Source organism: Orcinus orca, chromosome 19 (genome assembly GCF_937001465.1).
Source record: "Orcinus orca chromosome 19, mOrcOrc1.1, whole genome shotgun sequence".
NCBI lineage: Eukaryota > Metazoa > Chordata > Mammalia > Artiodactyla > Delphinidae > Orcinus > Orcinus orca.
This window is the reverse complement of record NC_064577.1, coordinates 46,507,100-46,521,448: the sequence shown is the minus strand read 5'-3', so window position 1 is coordinate 46,521,448 and position 14,349 is coordinate 46,507,100. Positions and strand designations below refer to the sequence as shown.

Below are 14,349 nucleotides of genomic sequence, written 5' to 3'. Positions count from 1 at the left end.
CCTTCTGGGGCAGACCCTTCCCCCATATCCTCTGCTCTAGCTCCTCTCTGAAGTACCCAGATAACAGTACCTGAGGCACATTTCCTGAGCTGTTTTACAGATGTGAAAACCCCCCACCAAATGGAAGATATTAACTATTTGATGACCATGAACACAGAGCCCCCAGGCCTCCTGGAGCCTATGGACTGATTATGTTAACCCCTGGGGCACCACCCTGTTACTTCACCATCAACCAATTAGAGAACTGTGCACAAGCTGATCACATACCCTGTGACACACACACCCTCTCCCCCACCCCACCCTCCACCCCCCCACACCCCTACCCCACCACCCCCACCACCCCCACCCCCACCAACCTGGCCTTTAAAAATGCTTTGCTGAAACCCTTTGGGGAGTTGGGGGTTTCAGGGGCATGGGCCACCCGTCTCCTTGCATGGCCCTGCAATAAGCCTTGCTCTGCTCCAAACTCCAACATTTAGGAATTGTCCGGCCTCACTGTGCATCAGGCACACGAACACAAGTTCAGTAACAGAATGTGCATCTCTCTCAGTCAACCTCTTTGACTTCACTATGGCTTGCTCTTGAATTCTCTCCTGCGCGAAGCCAAGTACCCTCACTTAGCAGCCTGTCCCAGGAGCTCGCCCAAGACCTGGGACATGACCATTCTCTCGCACCCCATTTTCCTGCAACATCTTTACAAAGGAAGAGGAAGAAGGTGGTCTTCTCCCCTCCTCACTTTTCCTTTGATTATAAAAACGTAGCCCACTTAGTTCTCAGGGAAAAGCCCTCTTGCCTGCCCACTTGTATCCTTCACAAGTGTCCTATATTAATAAATCTACTTCTTACCTATCACTTTGTCTCTTGCTGAATTCCTTCTGTGCCAAGACATAAAGAACCTGAGCTCCATTAAGTCCTGAGATGAGCTGTGCAGTTTCATGACCCTCCTGCCTCGCTACACACATATTCATTCCCCCAAAGTCCTGGTACTCTATTTCACTCCCCATTCTTTGTATGAAACAGAAACGCATCTATTCCTCAGCTGCCCAAACAAAAGGTGGCCCCCCCATGGGAGAAATCCTTTCACAATGTAACTTACAGCAAATCATCATGTTGTACATTTTAAATATCTTACAATTTTATTTGTCAGTTGTATCTCAATAAAACTGGGGGAAAAAAATCTAAGCAGGTACGGTACATAGAAGTGGTGATGGTGGTAAGGCTCTGATCCTTGAGGTGGTCCAGAGATTCAGTTCCCTCCAACCAATCCAAGACGGTTACCACCCCTATATCCGCCTTCCAGCAAGTTGGGAAGGGAAGTATGATTATCCCTTCCTTTTCAGGGTACAACCTTGAATTTACCACCTTCACTTTTTCGTGTCTCTTTGGCCAGAACTTAGTCCTGTGGCTGTATCTAGCTGCAAGCTAATACAATCACGCTAATTCCTACAGTTACCATTTCCTTTCCTTCTTTCTATCTACCTTTCTTTCTCTCTCTTCCTTCCTTCCTTCCTTCCCTCCCTTCCCCTCCCTCTCTCTCTGTCTCTCTCTTTCTTGTGATGAGAGCACAGATCTACCCTCTTAGCAAATTTCAAATATATAGTACAGTATTGTTAACTATAGTCACAGTGATCTACATCAGATCTCCAGTTTGAACTTTTAAGTAAATGATAAGTAAATTTCCATCTTGTCTCTATTAAAGCAACCAAATCAATATCCTAACTAATCAAAATTACTCACAAGATATCTTCTGCTTCTTTTGAGGTCATCCCAGAAATCCAGGCCCACTATCCACATAGCTTCTTGGCTTTGGAGTAGTTACAACTTCTCACACTCCCCCAGCCACTGAATCCCTGAGAGCTTCTCAAGGGCAGGAAGTGTATCTTTTATTTCCAGGGAATCTTCAATGCACAGGACAGTCTTGGCAACGTAGCAGATCCCGGACAGAGAGCTGTTGACTGGCTCAGTGCCAAGAGTGGATGGAATGCAGGGGGAAGAGAGGGACAGGCAAAGAATGTGTGTGTATGTGTGACCTCTCAGGCCAATATAACTTATATAGTATTTACACTCTCTATTAGCTTAGGTTAGCCAGAATACGTGAAAAAGAAAAAAGAATACAAACAATACGACAATACGAAGTACCTTACTCAATGACTCCTTCCTTGAGATGAAACATTTTAATCTGATGACAGCACATAACACTGTACAGGGAGCATCCACAGCTCCAAGAGTTTCCCTCCAGATGAAAAGCAAGTTCTCAGAAATAACTAGATTTGCTATGACCTGGCCCCTGCCCATGAGAGGGAGGGGAAGTGGGGTGGGACAAGCACTGTGGTCTGCTTCCATGTCACTCGTAGATCCAGTTCTGAGCACAGCTCTTGTAATTCACCAGTTCCTCAGGGTGAAACCACAAGCCAATCTCCTTCTCTGCACTCTCCACAGAATCACTGCCGTGGATAATGTTCCTGGATGGGAAAAGAGATGGCCACATTACCAAGGTCAGAAGGATTAAACTGCCCAGAAGCTCCCCTCATTTCCATTGCCAGAAAGCCTACAGCCACCGGAGCAGAAAAAAACAAAGCTCCATGTACATTATTCCATGTCAAAAGAAAAAACCCATGACTGCCACTAATGTAAGGATAAAGAATGCCCTCTCCACATCCAGCCCTCCTAGCAACACTGATGCGAGCAGTGGGAGCCTCAGGAAGGACTCTGGCCAGCAAAGCGCATTGTACCAGGTTCTACTCTCACAACAGAGGCACAACCATAGTGATGTTGATGACCAAAGGCAGGGGGCCTGCAAAGCCAAACACCAATTAAGAAGGAGGAGAACAATAAACTCTGATTACAAATTGCTCTGTATATGATATCATGTCTACCCTCAGCTTCAGAAACCCAAATTCTCGTGGCACTTGGATTTTAGAAAAGAGTAAAATGCACCGACTCTCACCTGCCAACTTGGATGCAGAAGTCCCCACGGATGGTCCCAGGCTTGGAGTCCACAGGGTTGGTCTCCCCAAGCATCACTCGACCTGTCTTCACAACATTCAGCCCCTCCCAGACCTCCAAGGGCAAAAGAAGATATGGTCAAGGAAGGAAACCAATCTCAGCAGAAAATCTGAAAACTATTAATTCCAAAAAAAAAGAAAAAGAAAAAGCACCCCCTTAAAATGACATTCATTCATTGAACAAATACTTATGGGGCATCCAAGTGTTCCAGCACTGGGAATATTGGTCTCCCTGCCCTCCTCTTGCCTTTCTACAATCCATTCTTGACACAGAGTGGCCCTTCTAAAACACCAAGTGTAGAAACCTCCCATAGCTTCCCAGCACTCAGGAAGTACAGGGCTGAGACAGCCCTACATAATCTGGCCTCTGCCTGTGCCTATGAATTAATCTCATCCAACCTTCCCTTTCACCCACCAGGCTTCAGTTACGCCAAGCGTCTTTCTGTACCTCAAAAAGTCCCCCACCCCAGGTCCTTTGCACATGCTATTTTCATGGTTGAGAATGCTCTTCACTGTGAATTTGTACACAGCCGGCTCCTTCTCATCCAGATCTCAGCTTGAAAATCGCGTTCCTTGACCACCCAGTCTAAAGCGCTCACTTGCTATCACATAATCCTATTTCATTTCTGTGCATATCACTAATCATTAGCTGATATATATATGTTTTTTGGTTTCTTTATTATCTGCCCATCCTCCCTTTTCAGGATACGTAGGCAAGGAAAGCTATGAAAACAGTTACCTATTTTGTCTCATTCATGATTGTATCCCCAGTGTCTAAAAGAGCCTGGCACAAAGATGACAACCAATACATACTAAGAGAAGAATCACTGCAATAAACAAGACAGTCTCCCTCACCTCCAGGAGCTTACAATCAGGCATATCTCTCCTGATTTCTCCCAGGTGTGAGTCTTCAGTTCAGCAAGCAAAGGTATTTTGTCTTTGGTGAGCCAGAGAGCTGACTCATACCCTAAATGTCCAATGCCCTAGCCTCAGAATCCTCTGCAACAATGAGGACCTGGCATTAGAAGCAAGAATCACAATCTTCACTCTTCACTCCCAGCTGAGTCATTCACATCAACATCCCACACATGTTACACTCACCATGGCAACCACTGGCCCTGAGTGCATGTATTTCACCAGGCCAGCAAAGAATGGACGGTCCTTCAGGTCAATATAGTGCTCCTTGAGAAGGTCTTCAGAAGCCTATCCCACAGGATAGAGAAGAGAATTGATCCCAAAACTATCTAAGAACCAGCAATTTAGTTATTTCCCACTTACCCATCCTGCTGTTTAAAACATGAGCTCTCAGCTCACTTGTTCTATTATAACCCAATTCACTCTTGACTTTACCAAAGGGAAGAAGTGACAGGGACTAAAAGTGCTTCAGCTTTGTACCAGTTTTCCCCCTACTGTCCTTGACTGATCAGCATAAAATTATAGAACATTAGAATTGAATCCAGCCATGGTATTTTACACAGGAAAACTAACAATACAATAAATTTCCACGCCCAAGCAAGCCTCAGCTAAAATGTTACAGGGAGGTGGTCTCAGCATTGGATGAGAAGCAAACTGAACCAGGCCATTTCTCTTCATATTTATTCAGAGAATAAAGGCCTTAATTAATTAATTAATTTAATCTAATTTTTTTTTTTAAGAAAAAAAATTTAAATAAATAAATAACCCTGTAGGCTCATGGCAGCTATCCCTCCTCCCATTCTTCACCAAGTCCATGCCCTTGATAGGAAACTCAGTATAAAGGACAAAATGTATGCACTTAGGGGTCAGAGAGACCTGGGTTAAAATCCCAGCTGCATCACTGACTGGATAACCACACATTACTTAACTTCTCCAAGCCTCAGCTTCCTATCACTAACAACCACGGGAAAAGGATTAAGTACCTCTCTGGGTTGTCATGAGACCTAGACGAAAAAACACATGTGCCCAGCACGTGGTAAATATCCGATCAACAATACTTTGATTTCACTTTACCTTCAAAACTGACGAACCTAGTTGCAAGGCAGGAATAAAGAGGTAGACATAGAGAATGGACTTGATGACATGCGGTGGGAGGTCGAAGCTGGGGCGAAGTGAGAGTAGCACTGACGTGTATACACTACTGAATGTAAAATAGTTGGCTGGTGGGAAGCAGCCGCATAGCACAGGGAGATCAGCTCGGTGCTTTGCGATGACCTAGAGGGGTGGGATAGGGAGGGTGGGAGGGAGGCTCAAGAGGGAGGGGATACGGGGACATGTGTATGCATATGGCTGATTCACTTTGTTGTGCAACAGAAACTAACACGGTATTGTGAAGCAATTATACTCCAATAAAGTTGCATTAAAAAAAAACCTAATTTAATATACAAACTCTCTGGAGAGCACTGCTTGTCCAATACCTGGCTCGAATCATTCTGTCCCACTCTCCCCTCAGCACTAACATCAGTCTTCTCCCTTTTATATTAACACAGTTTTTCTAAAACATCACACAGGAACTAAAATGCAAATCAAACTAAATTTAAAATTCCTTGGCGACCCAGTGGTTAGAACTTGGCGCTTTTACTGCCAGGGCCCAGGTTCGATCCCTGGTCAGGGAACTAAGATCCCACAAGCTGCGTGACCCACCCCCCACTCTTTTTTTTCTGATTCATTCATTAAAGTTGACTCTTAATAGGGAAAGAAGATGATCCCCTAATGTACTTGCTTTGAGAATTTAAATTCTTATTTCCCAGGTCTGTTTGCAGATGGGTTCTTGGTCAATCAATCCTTTGCATTTTTTGAAATATTGTTTTGTAGGTATCTTGCAAGTGTGTCTGCCCTCTGCTGTTTCAGGTGGGCCGCCCCAAGGGCAAAATCACAACTTTCCTCTACATGCCCTGATGGTGCCTAATATATGCTAGACAGTAGGCAAGTGTTAACAATGATAGAAAGACTTCCTTGCTGAAAAACAACCTGCCTCAAACGGTGGGGACAGTGGGGAGGAGGGGGGGTCTCTAAAATTATCTGCTCAGGAAGCTCACGATCAGGAGCTCAAACAAGCCCAGGGCTTTGCGTCAGAAATCACAGTGCTGCAGCAATATGTGGAACCCTGCATTGCCAAGAGGAAAGGGAGGCTACTTCTGAAAGTCGCAAATAACTTTTTTGCTCCAAGACTCAGCGGAGATGCCACCGAGGAGTTTCCGGGTTTTAGGACATTTGTGTTCACCCTAAATGGAGACGCCTAGAATGAGCTGAAGGGAGAAACAGAGAGGCTGACCTATGATGTTCTCCTATTTCTATGAAATAATAGAAATAGCAAGAATGAAGTCCACTTACCTGCATGAATTTCATGGCAACAAGGCGGAATCCCTTCTGCTCAAAACGCTTGATGATCTCTCCCACAAGGCCGCGCTGGACTCCATCGGGCTTGATGGCAATGAAGGTGCGCTCGCTATTGGCCATGGTCCTGGGGATAGACAGGTGGAGGGATGAAACAACACAACAAATATCCTGCCTACATCATTATCCTTCTCAAGGGGATTACCTCCCTAAAGCTGGTTTAAATCTGCAACGTCAACTCCAGGACTCTGGTAAAACCTAATTCCTCCTCAGTCCCCTCATCTAGGAACTAATACCCCAGAGTGGGGAAGGGTCCAAAAGCAGGGCCTATAATTTCTATTTCATTTGATTTAATAAGCTTCTATTAAGTCATGTCAAGAGGACATGATTGCCAGTTCACCCTCGATCTGGACTCAGGCAATCGGAGGCTCCGCACCCTTTTCCTGTCCCTGGAATATACACTCTGTACACTGTTCCCACAGTAGGAGCCGTTACAAGGACACAGCCTTGAGAGGGTAAGGTGTTGTTGAGACCATCTGGACTGAACATGTGACTGAACCCAGTTAAACTATATAAGTTTATGTAAACTATATAAACTTTAAGATTCTGGTGGGTCGGTACAATGCAGCCAGCCAAGACAAGCCTCATATGCATGTTCCCTTACTTATTAAAACTGCTACCTTCCAACCTGGAGTGGTCAACCTCTTTGGTCTCTCCTGGTCCTCTCTGTACAGGGGCCAGTGTGTGGACTGACAATTTGTGAGCCAGCCAGGAGACTGAAGAAATGGGCCTTGGGGAAGAGGCATCCCTGGGGGAAATCCCAAGCTGAACATCGACCTCTATGTGGGGAGGGTGGCCTGTATGTTTGATACTTGCAGACCACCACATGAAAACAAGGATGCCCCAAGAACACCGGCTGCTTTATTGCATTTATTAGAGGAACTACACAGAGCAGCAAAGAAGGAAAATGAATGGCTGCCACAGTGGGCTGGCCTCTACTGAGGGCAGGCCACTGGCCACAGATGCACAACTAGAGGCTGAAGCTCGAGTTAGACAGTTGGAAGAAGAGCTGAAGTTAGAGAAGAACGTGCAGGTGTCCACTGCTCTGCCAGCTTTGGGGCTGGCAGACAAGATGAGAGAGCAGGATTATAAATTGGAGATCTTAACTTGTCATATGACAAAGCTAGGAGAGCACAAGCTGCTGCAGATTAATGTCCAAGTGCTGTTTCAAAGCCTGATTGGGACACTTAAGAGACAGAAACCCTGGGAAAGTGAGGAGCACAAAGGGGAGGATGTTGTGGTGACTGAGAATGAAACAGATGAAGCGCCCCATGCTGTCCAACGCCTAATACAAAGAAAAACTTTAAATAGTTGTTACCCTAGACTTCTGATAATAGAGAAATACACCCCAAAACTCTTAAGAGAAAACTTGCATTCCTTCTCTGTTCCTTGAAGTTATAAACCTTACCATGTCTTTGAAATGTAAACACCACAGGAAATAACTAAAACACTGCCCACAGACCAAAGAAAAAGGGGGGGGGGGCGGTGGTGAAAACACAGACTGCTACAGGAGCACCCTCCCACAAAATCTAGTCCACAGTTTCCCTAAGATTATTCATCAAAGGCAAGTACAAATTTTTTTTTTTTTTTTGGCCACGCTGCGCGGCTTGAGGGATCTTAGTTCCCCCATCAGGGATCAAACCCATTCCCCCTGCAGTGGAAGCGTGGAGTCCTAACTACTGGCCCACCACGGAATCCCCAAATTTTAAAAATCTTCTCGCAAATATTAGTAAAAGGCTTCAGCCATGTGGGTGGATACTTGATTCACAGCTAAAGTTCTGGAGAGAAAGCTATGGATTCTCTGTTTGTGTCTGTCAGTATGTTCGTATGTCTATGGATTTATTATATATAGGTGATGTTTTTCTATCTCCAGAGAGTATTGTCAAAATTAACTTGTAAAAGAGCTCTATTTAGTTGGCCTAAAGAAAAATAAGCTTTGATATCAATAGTGTACTTACATAAAGCTGAAACAATTTTCTTTCATCTGCTCAAAGGACAAAGTTTTGTTGGACTATTCGTCTGTTCCTTATGGGACTGTAAGAGGTTTTCCTTTACCTTTTGAGTAACCTGCCCAGAAAAAAGATTCTGTGGTTTTATCCAAATAATTTCTTGTGCTTCATGTTGTCTTTATCACATCTTCAATTACTTAAGAAAACTGAATCTTCTCTATTAAAAGAGCTAAGGTTTCTTTACAATTATGTAACTTTCTGTATTTGCCTTTGGAGTCTTTGTCACTTAAGTTAAATAGAAAACTAAGTACTGTTTCACAGTGAGCTAAGATCCTATTTAATCTAGTGTTTTAAAACCTTTTGGTATTTTTGACAAGCTCCCCCAAAATCTAATTCTAAATAAAGTTATGCTGACCTAGAACTAACTTTGGGATTTTCCAGAGGGCCCCTGGAACGTCTCAAAAGACGTATTCTCTTTCCTTATAAAAGAGAGATATTAAACTAATTAGCCTATTTGATATATTAAATTATATGGGAAACGCTGTCAAATAAGAAGTGATGTTAGGGACTTCCCTGGTGGCACAGTGGTTAAGAATCTGCCTGCCGATGCAGGGGACACGGGTTCGAGCCCTGGTCCGGGAAGATCCCACATGCTGTGGAGCAACTAAGCCCGTGCACCACAACTACTGAGCCTGCGCTCTAGAGCCCATGAGTCACAACTACTGAGCCTACATGCCGCAACTACTGAAGCCCGCGAGCCTAGAGCCCGTGCTCCGCAACAAGAGAAGCCACCACAGTGAGAAGAAGCTTACGCACCGCAACAAAGAGTAGCCCCGGCTCGCTGCAACCAGAGAAAGCTCGCGCTCAGCAACAAAGACCCAAAGCAGCCAAAAATAAAATAAATAAATATAAATAAATTTAAAAAAAAAAGAAGTGATGTTAAACTTTCTTTGGGCTATATTTGTATGAAATTCCTAAAAATCTGATATGTCCTGATATGATGTTATTAGTTATAATTTTAAAATGTATGTCACAAAAACAATCAAATTCCCTTGTCGACTGTATTATAATGAACTCTCATCAGATCTTTAACCATGGCCATTTTAAAGTCTTTTGTCATTGCTGTACTCTGATGGTTTTGCAAAACTGTTCCTGCAAAAATGCTTCACGTTCAAGGACTTTTATGGAAAAACTTCAACAAGCACAGGTTTCTGATACCTAAGATCAATTCGCCTTCATGTTGAGAGGGACAGTAATGGACGTTTCAAGGACCTCCTCACGGCTACCTGCACAGCCCCACCACATGTCATGGGATTATAGCCCAAGACCGGCACCTGTTCCCCTTCCCCACTTCAGTAAAACGGGCCCATTACATTGATGATATAATGTTCACATGTGAAGACTTGCCCCTGTTGCAGGACACTCTGCAGGCTTTGCTGGAACATCTGTGAGGGAGAGGATGGGCAGTGAATCCACAAAAAATTCAAGGCCCAGGCACCTCAGTAAAATTTCTGGCCGTCCTTCGTTTGGGTAAGATTCAAGTTGTCCCAGAAGTTGTCACTGATAATGTACAAGCCTATCCAACCCCTAAGAATGTGAAAGAGGTGCAAGCCTTGGTAGGAATTTGGGGGTTTTGGAGGACTTTTATTCCCCACCTGGCACAGGGCCTCCATCCCTTATACCACCCGGTAATAAGAGGGCATACGTGGGACTGGGGATCAGAGCAGCAAGCCGCCTTTCAGATGGCAAAAATATTAGTGAAGCAAATCAAAGTTCTGGGCATCTCCCAAGCCGGACTACCATTTGAGTTAGATGTGTCTGTGACTCCAGCACATCTGGGTTGGGCACTGTGGGAGAGACAACAGAGAGTACCCCTAGGATTTTTGGTCCCTGGAAGGGGGCAGAAACCCAATACACCCCCACAGAGTAAGAGCTTCTAGCAGTGTACACAGCATTCCTCCCGGTACAGCCTCTCACAAAGAAACAGCACATCATGGTAAGAACTTCCCTTCCTTTGAAGGGGTTGTTCAGAATATGTTCCATCTACCCACCTCTGCCATGGCTCAAACCCCCCACACTGACTAAATGACACGTCTATTTGCAGCAGAGGAGTACCCTACCACCGGCCCGCTGTCTAGAAATGTGGGCGCTCCTAGGCCCTGTAGAGAATGTAGGTCCTCCAAATGTCCTGGCCCTGTTCCTGTGTCGGCCTGTAGAGAGGGAGCGTGGGAAATTCCCACTGATGCCTGATATACACATGCCTGGAAAGAGGAACAAACGGCAGCCTCCAGCGGGCTGGTGAGCCCTGGCCATTAATGTTTTGCACTGACAGTTGGGCTGTTCTAAAGGGATTGACCCTATGGCTTAGACAACGGAAAGACAAGAGGTGAATGATCATAAATAAGCCTTGTGGGGTCTGGATACGTAAAAAGACATTTGGGTTCACCTGCAAGAGTCTGAGGTACTCCTCACTGTCTTCCACACCCTGGCTCATAAGGCACTGACATCCTCTGGCAATCAGGAAGCTGATGCCCTAGGCCAGAAATGAGTCCTAGCAACTGACCCTTGGGTGCATAGGAAGAGGGAACACTGAAGTGCCCAGGGGGATGACATATTGCCAAGGATGCTGGACCGCCTTTGAAATACAGTGACTCAATTAATGCAGTAATAGCATGTCCTGTGTGTTCTAAACAACACCCAAGGCAACTGCCAGAGGAGTCTGGGGCCACCCACCAGAGCTCCCAACTGATGTGAAATTGGCCAATTGATTATAGTGGCTCCCTCCTTCCTAGTGAGGGTTCTAAATATGCTCTGGTGTTTGTGGACACTGCATCTGGCCCAACCCAAGCTGTCCCCTGTTGCCTCACAAACCAGGCTGCCGCTATCGGGATTAGAGAAGCTAAGACCATGTATGGATACCTTTGTTGAATACACAGTGATCGGGGGTTATATTTCAAAGGTCAAGACTGGGCAAAAGAACATGACATCAAATGGAAGTTCCATCTCCCCTATAACCCACAGGCAGGAGGACTGGCAGAAAGGAAAAATGGAATAGTAAAGCATCAGATTAAATTACTAACAGGTAAAAACACCTTGGCCGGGTGGACTAAAGTACTGTCCCAGATTCTGATGCATTTGAATGATCAACCAGTAGAACCTACGGCCCCAAATGCCAGACTGGGGACCCCTGACAAGACACCCAATGCCATACAAGTAAGGAAGTTTTGGGAAACAGCCACTGCCCCACCTTTCTCTGTGGATCCGTGTGCTGTGCTGCTGAGAACACAAAGCCCCATCATACCTGGGAAAGGAGTTATCTACTGGAATTTCCAATGGGATGTCTTACCGGGATGGGTGAATTCACACCTCTGGGTAAAGGAGACTCACTCAATCTCCACTGGGATCCTGCTGTCCTACTGCAAGCCGGACTGTTGAAATGTGCTATAGCTGGAATGAAACATGCATCGTTGAAAGAGGGGAGAAGGTGGGGTTCCTGGTCTGGCATATCCTGCCCCCAGTCCACCGCTGCCTGCCCCGGCCAATATGTATGGTATGTACAACCGGGTCAAGTTCCTAAAGCCACCAACCTCCCTCTCCTCCAGGCCAGATGGGCATGTTCCGTTTTCTACTGGTACAATCATTTAGCCACCATCTTGGTCCCCTCCATTGGCCTGGAGGACATTATAGCATACAGAGAAGCCCTTACTAACTTCACCCAGCAAGCCTTAAATGACAGCCTGCAAAGCCTGTCGTTACCAATCACTGAAATATCTTTCATGAGAAAAGCTGTCCTCCAAAACAGAAGAGGCTTGGACATTATGACTGCCTCATAAGGGGACGTAGGAAATCAATGGTTCAGATTATGGGGCTCTTCATAGAGAAAACTGTTACTTATTTGGGGACTCATCTTAATCCATGTTTTCTCTTGGATGTGCCTCTATACAGTTGCTGTGGCCTCTGCCTCCACTGCAGTCAGAGAGCTGCCAAATGAGCCACCGCCATGCTGGCAGAACCCCTTGCTAACCTCTCAGGGCACACTTCTGACCCTGCAGAAGAAGGGGGTGAGACTGCAAGGGCCAGTCACAAGCGGCGGAGTACTGGAGGAGGTCATAACTCTCAGCTGAACCCAGAAACTGGAGGCTCCTCACCCCGACCCCTGTCCTTGGAATGTACACTCTGCCTACTGTCCCCACAGTAGGGGCTGTTCGAAGGACACAGCCTTGAGAGTAATGTGTTGTTGAGACCATCTGAACTGAACATGTGACTGTACCTAGTGAAGGCCTCTACACATACTTTTAAAATCCTCATGGGCGAGAGCAGAGATCTACTCGTCTTGCAACCACGCAAGATAGGCCTCAAGCTCCGTTGCTCATTACGCCTGTTACCTACCAATCTGGAGTGGTCTGCCTTTCTTCAGTCTCTGCTTTCCTTCTGTGTACAGGATCCAGTTTTTGAACTAACATAAGCATCTACTGTGTACCCAATACTGTGGCAGAACTAAGGCAGGGGATGTAAAAAAAAAAAAAAAAAAAAAGACACTATCTCTCAATTATCCAGATGAGGGACACCACAGTGATAATGGGAAAGTGATGTCTGGTACAGGGCAGTCTAAAATATGGTTTGACCTACCGCCACAGTCATGGTATTAGAACTAGAAGGGGTTTTACAGATTATTTCATTACAATCCCCTTCTTTTACAAATGAGGAAACAGATCTAGAGCACCCGAATGAGGACCAAAGTCCAGATTTCCCAACCCTATGCAACTTATGCTGTATCATGAGATGTAATGTATATTCTGACTAACCAATAAACGGTGGACTGTGGGAGAACTATTGCCATGAGTAATATCTGATATGCGACATCATGCTGGAAGGAAGTCTAGAAAGTATCTATTCCAGACTTTTCCTTTTACAGAGAAAAAGATCGGGCTCAGGACCTGCTCTGTCTCCACAAGATGAGAAAGGAGTCCGTTCACCTTGAAAGTCAATCCCTCTGTGGATAACAGCACCACCTCCTGGCTCTATCTTCCTGTACTTTACCTCTTATTTCAGCACCTTAACAATATGTTTGAATTTTCTGTTTTCTGTCTCTCCACTGGCCTGCCGCCTGTATACACGGATGGATTACTTCTGTGTCTGTCCCCGGTACCTAGCCACAGGGCCTAGCACTCAATAAGAGCAAAGAAAATGTCTTCAATGATAATCACCCTACACCTCCAAGAAAAAGAGACAAAGCCCAAGAACTGGCGGAGATCTCCCGGGGGAAGCTGGAGACAAGCATGGATTCCCCAGGAGAAAATGGAGCTAAAGAGCTACAAACAGTCCCTGTAAGTGTCCTCCACATCCACCTGACACACACCTGTCATTCATTCAGAGCCCAGCACTGCGCTAGACAGAAACAAATAAGGCACAACCCCTGCGGTCGCGTCCTGATGAGAAAAGCAGCCACGGACAAAGGTGAGTCCACGTGGCGTGGGACGTGAGCTGACAGGTTTGCACCTGTCGAAAGGCGCTTCCCTCCCACCCCATCACCCTGGCCACCTCTCAGAGCGGAACTCATCCGACCTCTTCGCCTCCCCCTCCCCTTCCTCTCCCTTTCCTTTCAGTACCCCGAACCCTTCTCACCAATCCGGCTACTTGGGCTTCAACTCCTTCTGCTGCCACCGGCACCGGAAATGCGCCCCCGCCCCTCGTGGTTCCCGGCACCCGCCCGCGCGGAACGCTTCTGCCCAGATCCGCTGCGGGAGGGCCCATTTTGCAGAACACCACTCGCCTACGCTTCCTCCTGACAGTCGGATGTCATTCTAGGGAGCAATTTCCAAAGTTAAACTTCCGGTACTGTTTTTTCCTGCTCTTCTGGCTGGCTACCGCCATCTTTTTTTTTTTTCCTTAAGATTCTGTGACTGTCCGTTTTCTCGAGCAAATTGGCTTCCCGCGAGGTGGCGCTCACACTTTTCATTGAGTCTGAACGAGCGCCTGACCTAAAAGTAGACGGTCGCCCTCGTTTTACATTTACTCATTCT

At 45.9% G+C, this 14,349-nt stretch overlaps 1 protein-coding gene across 4 annotated transcripts; it reads right to left on the bottom strand.

Moving 5' to 3' along the window:
- Positions 1 to 2,159: 2,159 nt before the first annotated feature.
- NME1 (NME/NM23 nucleoside diphosphate kinase 1) lies at positions 2,160 to 14,100 on the bottom strand. 4 transcript variants are annotated; one of them, XM_033410720.2, is made up of 6 exons: positions 13,952 to 14,001; positions 11,673 to 11,773; positions 6,315 to 6,444; positions 4,107 to 4,208; positions 2,948 to 3,060; positions 2,160 to 2,462 (listed from the first exon to the last, which is right to left on the bottom strand). In XM_033410720.2, the coding sequence occupies exons 3-6, from the start codon at positions 6,438 to 6,440 to the stop codon at positions 2,345 to 2,347; spliced, it is 459 nt and encodes a 152-aa protein (XP_033266611.1). In that variant the 5' UTR covers positions 6,441 to 6,444; positions 11,673 to 11,773; positions 13,952 to 14,001; the 3' UTR covers positions 2,160 to 2,344. The 4 variants fall into 4 exon arrangements, with proteins under 4 accessions (XP_033266611.1, XP_033266612.1, XP_004282598.1 ...); XM_033410721.2 differs by having other exon boundaries at positions 11,628 to 11,773; positions 13,952 to 13,978; XM_004282550.3 differs by lacking the exon at positions 11,673 to 11,773 and having other exon boundaries at positions 13,952 to 14,100.
- Between the last annotated feature and the right edge of the window lie 249 nt (positions 14,101 to 14,349).